Here is a 21,646-nt window from a genome sequence, read left to right as displayed (position 1 = left end):
GTAGGTAAATTCCAATTTTAAAGGTCAAAGAAGTTCCAACATTTTGTTTACAGCAATTACAGTTTTACTAGTGAAATCATTTTGCTGTATTCTTATCATATGGTCATGTCAATAAATCAATGTTTGAGAAAAGTGATTTCATATAAATTCTCAATGCCTTTTTAATCAATAGATATTTTGTCTAGATCTGCTGTTCTAGTTTGATACATTTTCATAAAATCCTTTTAGAAGAAAAACAATTTTCTTGACAAGGCTAGCTAAAAAACTTTTCCATAATATAATTGAGAAAGCTTAACACTTTGTAATCTTACCCAAAAATATGAAGTCATTTTATTTTAGTTTTTAACCTTTTGGAGATTGTTATGTCTTACTGGCTGGAACTCTGGCTGAGTTATACTCAAAATACGTGCTTCCTCTTCCTATCTTATTCTTCTTTGTTTTGGCTACAGTGATGAAGAAAATGTTCCTGAGTCCCTTTCTGTTGTGCGTTCCTCTCGACGGGCAAAGACTGCCGCTCTGGAGAAAACAAAGATGGACCTCAACACCCTAATCAACCAAGAGGCGCAGATCTCATAAAAGTTAGAAAGAATCCATGTAGTACAAAAATGGTTGCCAAATAGTCCTGTCTTTTATTGATATATACTTTGTAACGCTTTCTTTCTGTAAACTTCACTTATCTGTACATTTCTGACTGTGATTTTAATCCTTTATATTGTCTCTTTAAAAAAAAAAATGTAGTCATTTTCTCAACTGTTGTCGATCTTTCATCTTTTTACGTCTGATGCTTTTAATCAAAGTTAAACGTTTCAATAAAACTTCACACATTTTGGTTATTCAAAATCTCTTTATTGTTCCAATCACAGACACCTATTCGCTGCATCTGTAATGGACAGTATAAAAACACGTGATGAAGAAAATTTACAACAGATGTTTAGCACCAGATTCTTCAACAGATAGCTGACAAGTAATCACACTGAGCCACCTCACCTCAATTGTGTTGAAATGACAACCATAGTGATGAACATACAACAGGACTCAGACACACAATACTCAATACAAGTTTAAGGTTTGGCCTACAGTCAGACATCTTGGAGCTTTACAGGGCAAGTCAGATATTGATCCAGGATTAGTATATCAATTTTCTGTTGTGCCTTGTCCATCACATGGTTGATAAAAAGCAGCAGGACTAGCTGAACCTTTATGGAGGTAGGCATCCTTTGCTGCAACTTCAAAAAAATACAATAAAAAAAATTAAAGGAAACATTTCCACCTGCATTTAAACTGTTATTAATGCTAGAACATTTATGATAAACACTAATGCTTTTATAATAGTTAAGAGGCTTCACTGGGGAGAACAGCAAGTGGAGTAAAATACAATGTAAAGTGATATTTCTTAAGATCACATGGCTATGGAGAAAAAAAAATGAACTAACATCCCAGGCCAAAGGTAGGGTACATCCATTTGTCTGTGAGCAATAAAATACTACATACAAATAAAACATCTGGGTTTGTATTGCACCAAATATATTCTCTATTTTTACAGTAGGGTCTGGTAGTGGGACATGGGATGTGCAAAATATGAGGGAGGAATCTGTAAAGTGGGATTAATAATCTCTGCTGGAATAGTGCAAGAACGGGCTCCAACATAAAGTGAATGCTTTGGGTAAAAAGGAATAATCAAAATGGTGAGTTCTGGAAAATAAACCAAACAATTACAATCTTCTCTCTACAACTGCTATGTATTTCCTCACTTCACTAATACCTCTGCATTTTGTGAGCTGACTTAGTCATATTTTAGATGATGTGTGTTTGCTCTCATTGCAGTTAAGGTAGGTGCTAAGAGTTGGCATTATTGTTTGTAAAATACTAAATGAAATAACAGTGAGAACTCTAATTCACTAAACTATTTATAGTAGGGCCCATGGAGCAATAGAAACCAAGATAAATAAGGGGTGGTAAAAAAAAGAAAAAGAAAGATCCTTCATTGAAACCATGGTTTTTGGCGACTGAATTTCAAAATAAAACTGAAATATCAAAGTAAAACACAGAAAAGGCTCCAGTAAAGAATGACAAATTCAATACGTTTGTGAAATCTAAAATGCAAACTATTAAAAATAACATTTTAATCTCCAACAGTGCCAATGTAATATGGGATTTAAATTAAAAAAACTGATTTATAAAGGATTTAAGAGCTTTTTCTGGGGGGGGGGGGGTGTTGACTTTATTACATTAAAAAATAAGTTTCAATTTAAAGAAATGGTTTTGTTCAGTGAAGTGGGGTTATATGAGGTACTTGCCAATATTAAGTGTCATAGCCACAGGGGATGCTGGTCAGCACGGACTCTGTTGACAAAACAGGAGAAGTGGATGGCAGGCAAACAACCAATCAGGCAATCAAATGCTGCTGGTAGGGTTAGCTCTACCATGTTTTAGCTAATTGTAACAAACGCCACACAAAACATCATTCTGTTAGTGTACAGTGTATTTCAGAATTTTCCAATACTTTACTTTGCTGCCAGAAAGCCCCTTCATTATTTGCATGGCTCTCAAGTGTGTTCTTCCAACTTCACTACACTGATCTGTTTAATAATTGGTATACGAGTGCAGAGATGCTTTAGATTTGACATTATCTGTAGCTACAAACACTTAGGATTATCCAGCAGACATAGTAATGGCTTTTTTTTTTTTTTCACTTCGGCTCATTCTTCCCCTCCAACAGCCTACATTGCATCTTGAGAAGGAGAACATATTGTTACGACCAAGTGTCATTATGCAATAAAAATCAGTGAGAGTATAACACTTACTTTGAAGACCTCAAATTGGCTTATCTGGTTTGCAGATTAAGCTTCTAAATATTGAAGAAAATCTGTAAAAGCACAGCTGCATTCTGTACATCAGCATACTCTGGTTGGTAAGAAATGCAGACTGCAACTGTTTGTGAGCTGTTGATCTCGTTTGATTGAAAAAGGTGTGCCATGTGTTTCCACTGCAAACAGCATTTCATTGTCACTGTAAATCTAAGGGGAATAATGCATATATGCTCAAAGTAGTGCAAAAACAAAGCTGTCTTACAGCAAAGTGCAGGAACATTTCCAAATAGAGCATACACTTACACCAAGAAAAGTGCTTTGGTTGGAGTTTTTTTAAATGAGCTAAATAACATGGTCGGGGTGACCCCATATGCAGCACCCATTTCGGTTCCCCTGCTTTCATCACAAAGGGTCTGAGCCGACCAGCATCCCCTGTGGCTATTACAGGTACTATTGACAAGAACTTCATATAACCCCAATTCAAAAAAACAGAACTATCCCTTTAAGATTTGTAGAAAGAAGTCATTGCTGTGGCCTTGATGATGAGGTATCTGTGAGGGGAGATGACACCATCTTTATAAAATCAAAGCTGTTTCTTCCCACCCATTATGAAAGGGCTAAATGTTCAAGTACTTCTTGAAAACGGTTTGCCTTAAGATTTGATCTTCTAGATTTGATCATTATAAATGATCAAGGCAAGATGACAATAGAAAATTAAATGACACATTCTGTACATACTTATCCAAGGGTAAAAATAGTGCAACATCAAGCTTTTAAGTTAGACTGCTACATAATTGCTGAGTGTAAGACCAAACCATATTGGGATGGTCAGTACAGGTGGTCAGCTTAATGTCCAAAGGCACCACGTTAAAACACAGTCCCTTTTCCCAGGTAGGACGCTGCCTCATGATTCAGTTAGGTTTCTGTCAAAAGAGAAAGAGTGCAGGTTAGTTTGTGGTGACTTTAATCAAATGTATGTCTCTAGTGATGTATAAAGAAAGAGGTACGGTATTTACCAAACACAAAGTCGCACCATCTGGGCCCACTTAGGCCCCTCATTCGCGATTGTCTCAACATTTTCGCTGGTGGTGGAGGTTGTTCGGTAGAAGGAACCCCGGGACTTTTGTATTTGCCATTCTGTCTCCCAGGTTTCATCTCATTCTGCTCCTGGACTAGTTTAGGTGCAGAACCTGCAAGCTCTCTGGAGGCATTCCTACTCGAGCTTCGTTTTCTTTCAGTTTTCACAGCTTTGACAACTTCAACCAGTTCTCTCTCCCTTCTTGCAAAGTGGTATGCTGAGGGGGACCCGTCATCCAGTGTCACAGTACAGGAGTCCCACTCTTCCTCAGGTGATTCACTGTCCGGAGAGTTGATCTTCCTCAGAAACACCCTACATTCCTTCAGTGTCTCAGGACTCCAAGCTTTGGAGCATAGGTTCTCCTGCCCCTTGCTTACATCAACCGGCTCCCGTGTTTGTTCGGCAGAACTTGTGGCAGAACTGTTCTCCAAACCATCAGACGATTGCGTTTTTGCTGATCTGCGTAATGCATAACGTTGTGGTTGTATTCCAGACACCACTGCTTCATTTTGACCAATGGTAGCCCGTTTCAGATTTTTCTTATTCTGCCTCTGTCGCCACCCGTCTCTATTTTTCTGGGATAAGAACTTTATCCTTGCTCTAGAAAGGGTGACCTGATATTTGCCAAATGCTTGACTTTTCTTCCATTGGGCTCCTCGATTGAGCCTGCCTTTTGCCAGCTTCAGACTGAAAAGCTGACGCCTTATGTTATGTGTTGACTGAGGTGTTTCAGTCCTCATCCCCAACCTTCTTTGAGCCTGTTGGTGTTGCTCAGGACTTTTTGGCAGGATTTTGGCAAATTTCTTGATGTGTTTGCGGAGTCGCTCTGCCTGAGGACTGTAGCAAACACTTTTTGTACTGGCAGAACGAGGGAAGTGCATAAGTTCATATGCATTGCGGGAACTTGCATTCTTAACAATAGCCAGGGACTGTGTCTCTGTGGTCTGCATAAACCAGGAGCAGAGCTGCTGCATACTACAGGACCTTGGTTTGTCGGGAGGACAGTCAAACAGCGATCGAACCACAGAGGAGTGTTTTGACTTTTTGGTGAGCAAACTGCTCTTTGTGCCTATTTTTGAATTAAATGCAATTTCCTTTTCTTTCTTCTCGTCTGACACCCAGGTATCAGAGATGAGTCGTATCCGCCTGGCAAGCTCCTGATTTGTATTATTTTCCTCAGCGGATGCTACCCACCACTTTAGTGTCTCTTTTTGGGCAAAGATAGAGTCCACAGACAGCGCTGCCACTCTGCTCATGTCTTCAGAGGTGTTATTCCTTTCCTGTCCAAAGAGCTGTCTTTTCCCCCCTGAAGATTGAGTACTGTTTTGTTGCTCACCCTGCCTCCGTTCATTGCTAACCTTGTTCAGCAGAAATTGCTTAGAGCGCCGTAGCAGAGCATTACTGTGGCTGTATGATCTTGAACTGGAAGTGGCTACTGCATGCAAGAAGTGGATTGAAGGCTTTCTCACTCTCATTGACTGGCGCACTGCTACTGTATGATTTTGCAGTTTGACTTTACTATCATCCTTTGTATCTTCACCTTCCTCAGTGTGACTGCCTTTGCTTGTCGATTGGCGGTTGATTGTCCAGGGCTCTTTGGCACATTTCATATCTGGCTGAAGTGCTTTCTTATAAATGAATGTTTTGGGAGACAGCCGTGTATCCTTATTTATCTGAATTTTACGTTGCCGAGGTGATACTGTAGTTACTGTGACTGAGATTCCAGAGATTTTAACCTTTGCCGGTCGGCCAGGTTTCCTTGAAGTCACAGAATCCTCCCGCTTCTGACATTTGACTTTGCTACTGGATTGAGACAAACACGGTTTTGCAGGGCTCACAAAATTGAGTTCCTCTGGCAATTCTGTTGAGGCTGTTTTGACATTATCTGAGCTGGTCTTACAGTTTTGCATTAAAATGCTCAAGTCACTTCTGAGACCTACTGCTTTCCAAGCATCATGTAATTCTGTTTGCAGCTGGTCATAGCCCTCAGACACTGTTCTCTTGTTTCTCCTTGACCTGCCATAAACTACTGTTATTTTAAGATTCTTGTTGGCATTCTCTTCAATTTCAGGTGATAAAATAGATGTTCCATTTTCTGTTTTAGTGCACATGTCTGAATTCACAGTCCTCTGTTTGCGTGGCCGGCCAATTGGCCTCTTCACTTTTTGCTCCAGCTGTGGTCCCAGCTTCTTTGGCCTACCTGGACGCCTTTTTGGAGGTGTGGTTTCGTGGTAAGATAGTATGTCACCTGGGGATCTTTGGCTCTCTGGACTGGCTACACGCTTAGTTGGAGTCCCATCACCTGATCTTCTTAAACTTATTTTAGGTGATGAAGTTGATCTGGGTGAGGAGGCAGCCTTGGCTGGTGAAGGGGTTGACTTGCGTGGTGAAGGGGTTGACTTGCTTGGTGAAGAGGTTGACTTGCTTGGTGAGGTTGACTTGCTTGGTGGAGAGGTTGACTTGCTTGGTGGAGAGGTTGACTTGCTTGGTGAGGTTGACTTGCTTGGTGAGGTTGACTTGCTTGGTGGAGAGGTTGCCTTGCTGGGTGAAGAGGTTGCCTTGCATGGGGAAGTGGCCGACTTGGATGGTGAAGTAGCAGATATTGCAGGTGAGGTAGTAGACTTGTGTGGTGAAGAAATAGATTTTCCTCTGGAAGTACCAGACTCAATGTTCTGTTTCTTGTGTTTCTGAGGTACCCCTGACCATGACGACTCTTCACATGGGTCAAAGTGGTCCTCTGCTTGTCCACTAGAACTGGAAATGGCTGATTTCAGACTATATCTGATCCCTTCCTCATCATTCACTGGTGATACGAACATGAGCTTTATTGGGCTTGTATAATGGACTTGAGAATTATCAGGGCTCTCAACACACACAGCAGGTGTACTGATGACCTCTTCAGAAGTTCTTGAAACCGTCTCAGAGTTCTGTTGCCTTTTTACAGATGATCTTAGCCTTCCAAAGGGTTTGGCAGCAGTGTCTTTGCCGTCTGTCTCATTATTTGAGCAGTGTTTTGTAGGACAGTCCTTTTCATCAGTAGTTTGTGGAAAGATCAAGTTTGTTGAAATACAATTTGACTCCTTATGAGAGATTACAGATTGCCTACATGTGTGATCAAGTGAATACTGAGGAGCTTCCTTTATTGATTCATATCTTGATTCTAACAAGGTGTCCACAGCATCTTGCTCTCCAGGTAAGGGATCCTGGTCACCGGTCAAAACGTCATCCTTTCTTTTCAGGTTAAAGATGCTTTCAGAGAAACATGCAACAAAGAACATTTTCCTGGGCTCAGTGACATAGGAGGAGAACCGATGCGGAGGGACTATATTTCTTTTGGACCTTCTTGAATCCTTGGTGTGGTGTGATTGACATATCTGTGTCTCTCCAATAGGACCAAAGCAATCTTTACCTCGTCTATTGTCACTGTCAGAATTTGGATCTGATGGAGCTTCTTTGCGATTCCTTTCTCCTCCAGCATTGATAGTTGTACGAACCTTTTTACGAGGCCTACCAATCTGTTTTACATAGGCTGAACTCACTGGCATCACCTGTGTTTGTACAGCTTCGCTCTCTGTGCCTTGTTCGTGACACTTGCTCTGCAGCTCAGGCGTGAGTATTTGAGTGCAAGAGGTTAGATCTTTTTCCTCGGCAGATATTTCCTCTAATTTCTCCTCAGCTTTGAAGATCTGAACTTCTTCTGTCACTATTACTGACTGAATCTCTTCTTTCACTTTGTCTCTGTCAATATCTGTTGGGATCAAGTTCAGCAGTTTCTCCCTAACTCCATCATCCTCAACGGGTTTCATTTTTTCGATGTCTCTTTTAGACTCCTCTTTAGCATGCTTCAAATCTGAAGTATGTAATTTAGTAACAGCAACATTTTCATCTTTAAATTTTGACCTCTTTGCTAGTGGCACCTTTTTCTTGCTGTAGGACTGGTCAAACATGGCAAGGTCTCGTTTCATTTGTAATGTCTGCCTTCTAGTTGAAGCATCGTAAGTTGGTGTAGCCATGGCAGCGAGGACTTCTTGGCGACGACGGGATCTGGTGTTCGGTGACTTTGGCTCTTTGCTTTCATGGCGGTGGAATAGCTCACTGAGATTGTAGTCACTAGCACTACCTGTGTGAAGAACTGTTGTAATGATCTCAGTCAGGTGAGCATCAGCATGAAACTGCAAGTTCTGACTGGATGAAGGGGACTGTGACCAGTCCTTTTCAGAGACATTAACAGCAGTGGGAACCAGAGGTCGGTCTTTTTCTAGAGGTTTGATTGTCTCTAGTTTCTCACTGAAGCGATTCACAACATCCTGCAGTAAAGTCCCGCTTGGAGTGTGCTCATCAAGACTAGTCCTTGGGGACTGGCACTCTTGGTCCTCTTCTGTTGTCGTGTCAATGCGTGCTCCAAGGTAGTTTGCATTCACCGTATCATCTTTAAGCATCAGGTCAGCTTCCTCTTCTTGTTTGTGGTGAAGGAGAGAGGGTGGCTTTTCCTCAGTCTTCTTATTGATGTCTGAAAGGATAGGAGACAAAGGGGGTGGAGAGGGACTCTGCTCTCTCTTAAGCACAGGGCACGGAGGATCACCATCTCCTACTCCTCTTTCTATTGTATTCCTGACCTGCATTGGACAGGCATGGTGTGAAATACTGGGACATGAGTGAGGGTTGTGTTCATTACAGCAGATCGATGAGGAAGGGCATAAACTAGCTGCAGCAGTGCACAGCAAAGGAGATTTCGACAAAGAGGGAGAGGATGCAAATGAACCCACTTTGTTGTTCATATGACCTAGAGCCAGGCTGTTACAGGAAGTGCAGTGCAGCCTCTTGGGGCCAAGAACAGTATACGTTTCCATCTTGCAGCTCTGCACACAGCCACAGCTTGGGCATAGAGGGTCTTCACGTTTACAGCTTGTTGTAGTGTTGAGACTAATGCTACAATTAGACTTGGGGTTTCCTGAATGACACGTTGTGCCTCCAAGACCTTGATGTTCACAATCGACTGAAGGGTAGTAAAGGCTGCTGTTATGGGCTTTACATTCACTTGATGGGACTGCATTATGGTTAACATTACTATATGGGTTTACGCCACAGTGACAGCAGATAGACTGAATTTGACCCACAGGTCTGTGATTGAGAAATGACAGCAAGTTTTCCTGGTGTGCCAGCTTCAGGATCTGGTAGATTAAGGAACTGTGTGATGGGCAGAGTAATCTGAGAACAGCATCCAATACAGAGCTCTGAAGACACTTAGTCCCTCGCTGTCTCTTATCCCCCATTTCTTCTGAAAGTGATGGCAACAGGGAGCTGGAGGCAAAAATAAAAAGATTGGAGGTTTTACTCATAATCAATTCCACTTTAAAAAAAAAAGACACCTACACACAAACAACATGTACAACAGAGTTTGACTGTTTAAAGCAATACTATAAAATGACAACTTTTTGGATTGCTTTTTGCAGCATTAACTGCAAGTTTAATGAAATAGTACTCTTAACAGGAACAGGAACTCAGGCTAACAGAGATATTAAACATTTTCTAGTCCTGGTTGCTTAAGTTAGATATTGTCACTTCAGCTACTGTCAAACTGGCATAAAAAGCTGTTCCTCTAAAGGCAGAATACAAAAATCAAAAGAAAAACATTGACCCAAACATACTGCTAACAAGCTCCTAAAAAATGTTTGTTTTTTGATAAAAAGACAGACAAAAAAAATGATTAGAGAACTGTTTTATTGAGGTTTTGCTGATGGCAAATAATAACATTCTGCTTGGAGCAGCAGGTAGATTGTAGAAACGCTCAAACCAAAATCTTTTTCAACAACATTTTTACCAAGAAAATTACATCCAAAAAAAACCCTTTAAAATTCAAATCAGCTAATAGTTGTTATGCATCAAGTCCTGTGAGTGATTACATTTTAAGAAATTGATTTTAATAACCTTATAATAGCATAAGTGTTTGATTATAGATACTATTTCAAATATTTAGGTACTGTATTTGTCCAGACCCGGTAAGGGTTCAACTGGGCCAGATGCAGCACAGGATTGTTACATTCTGTAATGTTACTGTTGAGTTTGTGAAACCAAATCATTCTCTAAAATCACTTAAATAATTTTATCTTAACATAAGCACTTAACAACCACAATAGTCAGGGTGTAATTTCAGGACTAAATAAATTAAAACAGGCTCTGAAAAGCTTCCATGCAGTTAACCTATACACACTTCACATTGCATCAAAGTGCCCGATAAAAAAATCAATAACTACATCTAGCTAGTAAAATCACAGTTCTTGAGCACAATCAATAAATAGGTATGCAGCAACAACACAAGACATATTTTACATTAAAGATGCTTTTTTATAAATCATAGTGCAATCATTGATTTATGCATAAATAGCAGACTTCTTGTTAATTTTTTTTTTCAGTCAAAACACAATAAAAAGACTTAAATGCTATTTGAAAACAAGCCCAAGTGTGTTCCCAGAATATACTGCAATAAAAAGTGACACTATGGAATAATCACCCATTTCTATTTTTTGAAGAGGTGTGAAGGCTTGTTTAAAAACGGATCCTTTGATATAAATAGATTATTCCCAGAGTAGAGCTCAGGCTGCACTATGCTGTAGCACCAGACACAGGCAGCGTGTACTGTCATGACATTCAGAAGAGGAGACATCAGTGTTTGTGTAGTTCAGTTCAAAAGATTGAAATTCAAAACAATCTGATTTAAAAAAAAAGCATTAAAGGAAATTTAAATAGCTTTAGGCTTGAACTACAAATAACACATACAAATAGAACTACAAGAACAAATACACTAGGAAAATCTTCTTCCTGGTACTAGATGGCAGATCTCCTGTAATTGCCACAGAAGAAAAAAAATATTCTCAAAACACTAACAGCTTGGTGACTAAAATAATTCAACTGAATAGAATGAAATGCTGTTGATGCCAATATATTTACACTAATGCTAGATTCAGACATCGTGATATCAGCCTGACAATAACCTGACAGACGTGAGTAAGAAACAAAAATCTCTGAAGTTCAATAACATCCCAACAGAAAAAACACCAGTGAGTTAGAAACTCGCTGCCTTCCTTGACAAATTCCACCAAACGTCCCCTGAAGTTGACTAATAGGAGCACAAACCATCTACTGTGCACAACTGTAAACATGAAGCATAAGAGGAATGATGTTGCTGGTGCACAGTGATTATATCTTATTTTTGTAAGGCAATCTATGCATGTAAGACAGCCCGCATGATTTGTATCACTTTTGACGCCATTGTTCATTTGTTTACATTCTGGTCCTGTAAAGTCGGTCCCTGTCACTTTGACTCTGATGACATTGTGCAGATCTTTAAATACAACAATCTATAATAGGCAGGGGACTGACATGGTGGCTGGAGTGTTGCTGTGTCAAGTCATGGCATGCATTTATGACTCTTAAGTTGCCTAATACGACACACTAACCCATCGAGAATATCATGTGGTCTAAAATCAAGCATCAAATGTTCCTCCAGAACAAAAGCGGATGAGTGTTTCTACATTAATAAAAGCTCATATCTCGGCCGATTTTGTATCATTCACAAGAGTATGTGAAATCTGACACTAGGCTAGAGGCATTGTAAGTTTAGAGGTATATGTGGCAATGAGGTTAGAAAGAGAGAAAGAGACAGGCAGGCTGATATCACAGCAAAACAAATCGAGGCAGCTTTGTGTGGATTACCCTGAACTGCTGCTTTGGTAGTAGCACTGTTGATGGAAATAGGCCCATCTCAGAGACAGACATGAGTGTAGATCAAACATTTAGCATTTCCCCAGAAACATACAAAGAAGCCTGTTAGCTGTATACTGAATCAAGTCACACTAGGGGTGGGAATCGAAAACCTGATCCGACTTAGAACCGGTTCCAATTGATCAATTCCATCGGAATTGTACAACTCAAATGTTATTGATTCTTCTTAACGATTCATTTCCCAGCACGACGTAACATTGCGGTACGTTGCATTACACTCTGCGACGCAGAACTCCTTCAACCACGAGGAAACATGGAGAGGAAGAAACAGTCTAAAGCGTGGCTCCATTTTAGTAAAAGAGATGAGAACATTGCCGTGTGCAATCAGTGCAACACTGTCATCTCATGTAAAGTTGCAAATACCTCAAATATGCTGAAGTATTTGTCGACTCGGCCTCGAAGCTTGGGCTTTGCGTCAGGCCGAAGTGGAGAGAGGTTCCATTTGAACATGTTCGCGTCAAGGGGGTGAACCCCTGCCCACCTCTCCCCTATCGGAGTCGGGACGCTTTCACTCCGACTCACGCAGTCGAAAATGAGGCACTGAGAGCAGGTAAAATATGTTTCCCCTCTCCAAATTCAAAGTCTTTTCCTCCAGGCTCCAGGGGCCACGTTTGGACTCACGCGGCCGAGAATGAGGTCAACCTATTGTTCAGTATGTTCAAGTTGAATGTGTTCATGTTCAGTCTTGTGCAGGCATAATTTTGGAAAAAGTTAAATGTTTCCTTTTGGTGTGGAAGACTGTAGAACTACTTTTTTTCCCTTCAAAAAAATACTCAGGAATCGTTAGGAGAATTGATAGGGAATTGGATTGGTAAGCAGAATCCACAATGGCATTGACATTGATAAAATCTAATCAATTCCCACCCCTGAGTCACACTGTCAACCTTTTGCCAAAAACTACAACTACTATTAACCTTCAGTGGTCAACACAATCAACCATCACAATATTAACCTTAATCATTGACTACGGTGTCACACATTACAATGTATGTCACTTTGCAATCACATTTCTTGAAACAGCTTCTCTGTAATAGTTATGCATCTTTGTGCCAGGGTAACAGCTGAGGAAAGTTTAAAGCAGCAGTCATGTATGAGGTTTATGGTAATACAGCTACAGTAGCAATATTAGTAAATATCTGATAACAAAATAAGGATTTTTTTTCACCAACACTACACATACCACATACACAAGACATACATTTCCCAAGCTTATCAGTGCACATTTTAAAACATGCGGAACAGTTGCATTTCAACTACACTCGAAAACATTAAGACTAGCTTACACAAATAGAGAGGAAAACTATGTAGACACAAAATGGCTTTCTCAAGCTAATCTCTTCAACGAAAACTCAACGAAGCTGTTGCCACCACAGCAGTTTGATCTGTACAATCTCCCTGTTTCAGAGGTGTATAGTTATACTCATAGCAATGAGCTTTTAATCTGTTATAATGGCTGTAAGTCACTTCAGTAGCCTGGGTGAAATACCCAGAGAGAGATAGAAAGCTGCAAATGACAATCATCAAGCTCACAAGGAGCATTAAGAATAAAAACCTGAATAACCTAATAATCCAACATTAACCAAACATGAGAGTCACACTTTTGTCTTAGCTGTAAGAGGTTCACAATTGTTTTTCTCATACTTGATCCTGGGTAATCTGGTGCATAACAATCAGTCATTTTTTTTGTCCTTGAACAAAATTAAATATATAAACAAAACATAATTAAGAACTTCCAGAAGGTCTTCAATGATAACGCTTGTGTTATTCTAACCTCTGATTACCAATAAAACCAGAGCCAAGCAAAACGACTTATCCTTAAATAACTGTCTTTGTAGCAAGGGACATATAACTCATGTACATCTGTGCCATAGAATGCAAATGAAGGATGCACAACTGTAAAACATGGACACACAGTAAATAGAGTCATTGAGAAGTTGTTGGCCAAATGGCACACATTACAGCATATCTACAGTGTGCAAAACTTTCACTATAGAATCCAGTTATTACATACCAAGACTTTTAAATATCAATATAAGTTTATAGGATAAGTCTTTCTGTCATGGTCTTTTGTCTGTAAATTTTGGTAACAGTGAAACAATTATTTAACGCAAGCTATATCCTTAAAGATCTCAAAGCTTTGGTGCTAAAAACTGAAGCTACGAGGAGTTTGAGTGGGGCCAGCAGCAAAGAGCACCACTGCTTCTTGAAAAGTGCTGCATCTTGTAAGATCTTTGATAGAAGCCCAGGACCAAGGTAGAGTAAATCAACTAAAAGTATGACTGTCACATTACAGACACATAGTTAAAAGACCTGAATATTGATTTCCATATATTTTGTCAAGGCATGTGTTGTGTTTGAACAAGTGTTTTCAGAAAACATTTATCTTGTAAGAGGTGAGGAGTTCAAATGTTGAGGAGTTCAAGAGACGCTTCCTGGTCTAGAACCCCTTTGAGTCAGCAGCTGATGCAAGGGTCCCTGAGTAAGTGGAACCGGTCACGATGCCAGAACCAGAGGAGTTGGAATTGGATGAATAATAGTTGGCAGATTTCTTCTTGGGTGGATTCTTCAGCGTTCCAGTGCGCTCTTTGACTTTGTATTCCAGTGTGCTGTGGGGCACCCCATAAACCCCCTGGGCCTTGGACACGCTCATGCGACCTCCCATCACCATAGTAATGGCCTCTTCCAGCAGGTCGTGGTCATACTGGCGGTATCTCCCACGTTTCTTTCTTGGTTGCTTGTCTTTATCCCGGCCGCCTGCCCCATCTTCTGACTCATCCAGGGAGGACCTGCGTCCCAGGCGATGTGGTGACTGGTTGGTGATGCCCACGCAGCCATGTGGTAAGAACGGAGCTCTAAGCTTGAAAAGAGTGGAAGGTCTAGCGGTTGCTGACACAGAACTAGTAGTACCTTCCATTGATGAGGTACGTTGGTGTAGGCTTTCCGAATTCTCAACTGACATCGACCTGTTGTGGTCAGACAGGGAACGGACCTGAGGAATACGTAAGGTTGCAGGTGGCTCCAGACTGGGAGTGGGGCTTGGTGGGGGCTGGAGGGCATCCCTGAGCTGGGGGAAAGATTGTGTGAGGCTTTTCTGTAGACCACTTGGCTGGTAGAAGGTAAGTGAGGAAGAAGGGAAACTTAGGTCTCCATTCTCCTCTGTAGCTCCTCCAATTTCTGCCCGTTCTGCCCAAGCCGCCACTTTTTGCAGGACAAGACGGGCTTCACCACCCAGCATCGATGACATCACATTGTATGATGTCACTTCATCCCTGAAATCTTTGCTTCCTGATGCAATTTGATGACGCATCCCGGCCTTCCCCTCAGCCCAGCCTTCCAGAGCTTGCCTCAGGGTGTGAAGAGGTATTCCATAAAGCAACGCAGCACGCTGCTCCTGCAGCCTCCCTGAGCGTATATCTTTCAAGGCCTTGGATAGCAACCCCTCAGACAGCTCCAAGCTCCTCTCAATGTACTCTTCCTTGTGCCTGTGCTGCCTCCTAAGGATGGGAGGACCAAACAGCAGGGTCAGGATGGAAGTGATGGAGGGGTTTTGTTTTTTCAAAGGGGACAGGGGAAGGGTGCAGAGCGAGGGGTCCACTCCTTTATGCCTTGTGTTGGTAACATCACTGCGAGTGTTTTGTTTCATGTCTGTCTGTTCTCAGTCTGTTTCTGGGCCCTCACACACACTGCTGCTGTGTGCCTCTCACACACACATTCTTTGTGTGTGGCAAAGCCTCTTCACGTCCAGGTGGGACAGTCTGTGAATGGCTGGAGTTATTTGGGCACTCACACACAACCCCTGTAGTTTTGTGATATCCTTTAGTGAGAGTCCTACATGCTTGAGGGTTGAATAATCAAACTCATAACTGGAGTAACAAAAGGAGGTAAAATCATTGTGAATAATGCAATGTTCTCCTCATTGTACAATCATTAGCCGTTTGCAAATGTTAGATTACGGTGCCATAGTTGTGACGTTACCGTTCAAGAGATAAAAGAGTCAACCCCACAGAACATGAACATCAAGCACAAGGCTAGCTCTTCAAATGACTAACAATGAACTGACCCAAATTACAGACTAACAAAATAAATATAATTCAGGCCATATAAGAGTAAATAAGTTGAATTCAATCAAACAGCACATGTACAAGATGGTGAATACCTGTCATGCACAGCATTCATTTTAGTAATTGTATGTTTAAATATTCAAATCATATGGTGTAATGGTAAGGCTTTCTTGTATTTTAGCCACAAGACAATCAAAACAATCATGTACAGAAAAAGACATTCCAGCAATAAAAAGTAAAACTCTTACCCTGAGGCTTTGTGATTGGACGATGAAGACACTGAGCAGGCTGAGTTCCCTTTAGAGAGGTCGAGCACACCATCTGTGACAGAAGATCAGTATTTCAACTGATTAGATTCTGAGTTACAAAGCATTTTAACTCTTAGTGGGCGTAAATGTTTTAGTTTCGAAGGACTTTGGAAGCATTAAGAATTTATCTATCGGTGTTGAATTCAAAATCTGTTTGATTTTTTTCGTACCTGGATCACTTTCACTCTCTTTCTCCTCCTGGGTTCGGCTCACTGTGAGGTCCAGAGGGGCATCTGATGTTTCTGAAAAAGGTGATGAGGTCCTTGTTGTAACACCATGTGTACTGGTATGGAGCAGGCACTTGGATGCGTACTCCTTGGCAAACTGATGAATCATCTTCTTCATCAGCTCCTGGGCAACCGCAGGGATCTTGGAATCACAGCCAATGGACACATCTAATGAAGGAGGAAGAGAGGAACAATGAATATTTAAAAAAGGGAACTCTATTGAAACAAGCCTGGTCTCCATTTTTCTTACCAAACAGAAGAAAATATATAGGAGACTTCTATTGTCCTTGCAGAAAGGTTTGTAAGACATTAATATCCAACATATGAGCAGCAAAAGTGACTACAAAAATAAAACTACAACTCTTATGTGACAATTTACAACCCCAATCCCAAAAATGTTGGAAAACTGTGTATAATGGTGACAAAAACATCATTTTATGGTTTACAAAGCGTTTAAACCCTATATTTAATAGAAAATAGTGCAAATGCAACATACCATCTGTTGAATCTGTACAATTGTATTGCTTTATGGAAAATGCTCATTTTAAATTTGATGAAAGCAACAGATTTCAATAAGTAGGGGCAAGGCCTTTACCATATTGTGTTGGATCACCTCTTTTAACAACAGTCTGTAAACGTTTGTGTACAGAGGTCCCTCATTTCTGGAGTTTTAGAGGGAAATGTTTCCTGCCTAATATAAGATTTCAGCTGCTCAACAGTTCAAGGTTTCCTTGACACAGTTGATGTGCCAAATACTACAGAGCCAAGCTGTATACATGCATATAACAATGTATGTATTACTCAGACATTCTGCACATGTAATACAGAATGTGGTTAGACATCGTCTTTACAGACATCGACGTATGCAAGTTCTTTCTTGAAAAAGGCATCGTCTAGATGACAGCAAATGTTTCTCCGAAACCTGTATATATTGTTCAGCATTAATAAGGCCTTACCAGATGTGTAAACTAGCCATGCCATGGGCACTTTTCATCTCTACACAATCATGGATGCTGGCTTTGAACTATGCCAGGGGGTTCCTCTTTACTTTTAAGTGGTGGACAAAGCATCAATAATTTCAAAAAAGTTTTGATTTGTCAGACCCCAGGACAGTTTAGCACCACGCATAAGTCCATCTTAAATGGGCTTGGACCATTGTCAGCATTTCTAGGTTATGTATGTGGCTACCTCTTTGCATGAGCTTTTTCTGTTGCTGCTCCTAAATTATGGAATGAGCTTCCCCTCCACATTAGACAAGCCTCCTCACTGTCCATTTTTAAAACTCGTCTTAAAACCCATTTTTATTCCTTGGCTTTCAACTCCACATGAGACTCTGTTCCTGTTTTAATGTTTTATGGTTTGTTTTTTGTTTCTATTGTTTAATTGTTTTTATTGTTTTATTATCCTGTGTTTTAATTATTTTATGCCTGCGTTGTTTGTCTATTTATGTACAGCACTCTGTTTCGGCTGTGGTCGTTTTTAAAGTGCTTTATAAATAAAGTTGAGTTGAGTTGATACTGTGTGAACCTCCATCTGTGGATGTGCAACAAACTGTGCGAACAAACAATGGTTTTTGGAAGTGATTTTTTAGTCCTTGCAGTGATTTCCATAAAAGATTTGTGTACGTTTTTGCAACCAACAACAGAGCAGGTTTTGCATGCACACTTATGCAAATAACTCCTTTCTTCACGCCACCACTAGGGCTAAAAAATGTTTTAAAAAAATGTTCCATGGTCCAAAAGATGGACAGACACCCGACCTCACCTGACTCACCTTTCTTGTGAAAGACAGCTTGTAGGAATCTGTAGGCTGATTGGTTGCTCTCATAGATGGTTGAAGCCTGACAGGGAGAGTAGTCAGAGGGGGAAGAGAGGGGCGACATGGCAGCGGGTACTTGATCCTGCAAGGGGAAAAAAGGGAGGGAACATTTAATTAAAGAACAGTTTTTGTAAGGCACAATAACATTTTCAATGATATTCTATATTTGAAATAAATTACAAAATTATGAGAGTCTAAGGCAATTAAACTGGCCCAAACTTCAGTTGCTGTTTGTTGATGAGGGGTAACCTTACACTTTTGTCCAGGGGGAGGTTGCAGAAGGGACACTGGGAACAGTTAGCATCTGACGACCAGTCGTCCACCTCTTCAGGTTCACAGTCTGAAAGACACAAAATCAAATCATATAACAGGCATGTGTACATTAGGGTATATTAATGATCTAGCAGCATTCTAACTGCATTCAGATTTTCATTTTATACAATAGTATTTTCCAGAGTGCATCATCACAGCAACCGTACGCTTAGAGATTTTTCTATACGCATGTTATATCTTATCTTTCATGTTATGATAATCAGAACTCTGTCAGTAGGAGCCACATTCAAGTTTTTATTTACATGGTTAATTTTTTCTGCATTTTGTTTGCCTTTAATGTTGTCTGTTCCCTCAACAGGTGGTGAGGGTGCTAGTCTATTAGTCTGTGTGCATGGAACATTTGGAGAAAGATAGGTCACCATTCATACCGTCACTGACTGCAGACTCGTCAGATAAATGTTAATGATCAGCATTTGCATTTATAAAGTAACCTTGCCAATACATATTTTCATTTTATCTATTTTAGCAATAAAGGTTGGTTAAACTGAAATGTTGTACATTTCTATACGATTTTAATGTGTTGTGTGCCATACAGCCCAAGCTTTTAAGACCACACTCCTCCAAAGCCTAGGCATGTTGAATGCACTGTCCCTAGGTACAACGTGCACCCTTTCTTTTGCACTGTTCTACTACCCAAGCATGGTTTCAAAAGCTACACAGCTGCTGCTGTATGCACACTGGAGCACTCCTGTGCATGCAATAACATCTATTTCATGTTAGAGTCTTCATCCAGACACTGGACCGTCTAGAACTGGTCCGACTGGAAGCCACATCAAACAGAACAGGCAGGGATACATCTGAAAAGCAGTGGCAACTTGAGAGAGCTTACTGGGGTTCTAAATGTGCTTTTAGCCTGGGAAATCCTTGATTTTCTACCACCGAGAAAGGTTGATTGTCACTTGCAATAAATTCAGTGATTTTGTTATCAATAGCTTTTGCCTTCGGATGGTCTCTAGCAAACTTTCTGAAAAATTCTAAAAGCCTCCTGGCACACATTTTTCTTGGTGCTTGATGCTAGCTACGGCTGCTTCATGTTCCTTTACATTTTCATGGTGATGACACATTTTCAGGTGACTTAAAAAGATTGTGTTCATCCTTGCAGCACGTTTTTAGAATTACTGGATACACCACACTTCAAAGCTGATTAAAACAAAATTAATATAGTTGGATTTAGATTTTATTTTTAAAAAATAATAATTGAGTTACTTAATTTGGCCCTGAGACTGAGTAAATGAAAAAGTGCTAAATCTCCAGCTTGCTATAAAACGTATTATAATGTCAACTATTTCTAACTAAATGACTCCATGTTATGCCACACACACACAAATAAAATAAAAAATATGTTTCATTAAAAAAGGTAAAAACTTCTGACTTGCTGTACAGGGTTTTGCTCTAGCAAATAATTCACCCAGTTGTTAAACTTAATCATCTTGAACCGGGTGCAGTCTGGGGTTAGTAAGCCATGTATCAATAACAATGTTTATTCTTGCTGTGGTTGACTGCTCGAGTTCAATGCTATGATAACATCTTCAGTTTGAAGCAACAATGGTGGTATCAAATGTGTACTTCATGTTACATGGGAGGGAAGGTTTTTTCAGAAATAGTGTGTGCTAATGCCATACAGGAGTAGACGGACAGTGAGGTCAACATTTATATATAAATAGCTGCCATGGGCTTTGTTTCCATACAGGGAGGCACACAGTAGAAGGGGTAGGAAGAATCGAAGTATGAGTGACTTGTAATCTCAATGTCTTCGGAAATTGCTGCGTTATGGAAAAATGCATCCCCCGTACAGTGTGTGCCGATCCAGGCTACACTCGTCTTTTGTACCAGGCTGTAAACATGTTTATTTCTGTTGTAAAGATCAGCTTTTTTGAATTGGTGTATGTGGTTTCCGGTACATCCGGAGCCAGCCTCAAGCGGATCCTCGATGAACTGCAGTTTTTAGCACTTCTGCATTGGACTCATATTTTTACACCGGAGGTTGCCGCTTGATTAAAACTGACTAAATCAAATGTGTGGGTGAATTTCTGCTTAGGAGACCTGTATTAAACACAAAGAAACCCACCATCGAATAAGTTAAGATCTCTCAGCAGCATTGGCCCATAGAATCCCTCCAGAATGCTCTCAAACCCTGCAGGGCAAAAAAAGAAACAACACTTAAGTATTATTGCATACAAGAAATACATATCTGATGAAGGTTATATTTGGGTGAAGTGTGTCCAACCCATTTTATGCTTGTGCAAGACTAGACCAGTTTGACAGCAACAACAGGACTTGACAGATAAGAGCCTCACTGTTGACAATCAGCACCTTGTAGCTGACATCTAACACTTCAAATGCTCGACAGAATTATCTTTATACATCATAGTAAAACAAAAATCAGAGCACAGTACTCGTGAATGGAAATAAATCATACTTTAGTTTCTTTTAGGGTCTTGATGCCATTGTAATTACAAGCTGTAAACAAGAAGCTAACTTTCGATAAGCTAGCATTGAGCATACCGGCTTCTGTCACATTAAATTCTCCCATTAAAATAGCTAAATGTGCGAGGAAACCCGTGACCAGAGACCCTTTGAAAAACATGCTTTTCTCATATATTGCACTGACATTAGCTGTCCTAACGTAGCAACAATCCCCTCCCCCAAATAACACCAGCAGCGCTACGGTTAGCATAGCTTGTTAGCATGGTAATAGCAAAGCACACATAAATATCAGTATATAAATCTTGATAACGCTTCAACTATCAGTGAACTATATAATATTTGATGTATGTTAATGCAAACTGTATGACATCCTCACAGTCACATTATAACAATCGACTGAGCTAGCTGGAAAGTAGCAGGCTAGCTGTGATGGACAAAGGAAGGAGCTCGATGTTAGCCAGCTGGTGAATATTAGCCTTACAGCTTAACTTACCTAGCTAGCTATTGTTGAGCTAACACTAGCAACCTAACTCAGCTCTGGTTAGCGCTGTGTCTGCTAGCGGGCGAAATAACTCCCTCGTTTTTTATTCTTTCTTAACCAAAATATGAATCTGCACATAGCTCGTACCAACGCAGTGTATGAGTGTGTGTCGCCAAGAATCAAGTTCCCGCCGAAACCCTTTCCTTTCTGCAGAGCATTTGGAGCACTGCACGGCCGCCATTCTTCCTTCCCCCCTCTCTCTCCCTCTGTTTTCACTTGACGATAGCAAACTGGCTTTGAGCGTCTTCTTTCCCAACCCTC

The 21,646-nt window shown here is 40.5% G+C and overlaps 2 protein-coding genes across 3 annotated transcripts in view; one reads left to right on the top strand and one right to left on the bottom strand.

Moving 5' to 3' along the window:
• Positions 1-827, top strand: part of ncapg (non-SMC condensin I complex, subunit G) — an 11,610-nt gene extending 10,783 nt beyond the window's left edge. Inside the window, exon 22 of the mRNA XM_034688131.1 lies at positions 450-827. Within this exon, the coding sequence (XP_034544022.1) occupies positions 450-576 (127 nt within the window). The 3' untranslated portion in view covers positions 577-827. The remainder of the gene's footprint in view (positions 1-449) is intronic.
• lcorl (ligand dependent nuclear receptor corepressor-like) lies at positions 825-21,646 on the bottom strand. 2 transcript variants are annotated; one of them, XM_034688129.1, is made up of 8 exons: positions 21,473-21,644; positions 20,486-20,551; positions 18,339-18,424; positions 18,040-18,166; positions 16,210-16,434; positions 15,980-16,052; positions 3,827-9,189; positions 825-3,733 (listed from the first exon to the last, which is right to left on the bottom strand). In XM_034688129.1, exons 1-8 carry the CDS (start codon positions 21,564-21,566, stop codon positions 3,726-3,728), a joined length of 6,042 nt encoding a protein of 2,013 aa, XP_034544020.1. In that variant the 5' UTR covers positions 21,567-21,644; the 3' UTR covers positions 825-3,725. The 2 variants fall into 2 exon arrangements, with proteins under 2 accessions (XP_034544020.1, XP_034544021.1); XM_034688130.1 differs by lacking the exons at positions 825-3,733; positions 3,827-9,189 and adding an exon at positions 9,593-15,164 and having other exon boundaries at positions 21,473-21,646.

This window comes from Notolabrus celidotus, chromosome 7, assembly GCF_009762535.1.
Source record: "Notolabrus celidotus isolate fNotCel1 chromosome 7, fNotCel1.pri, whole genome shotgun sequence".
NCBI classification, from domain to species: Eukaryota; Metazoa; Chordata; class Actinopteri; order Labriformes; family Labridae; genus Notolabrus; species Notolabrus celidotus.
The sequence above is the reverse complement of the archived record's forward strand: the minus strand, read 5'-3'. Positions and strand labels throughout refer to the sequence as shown.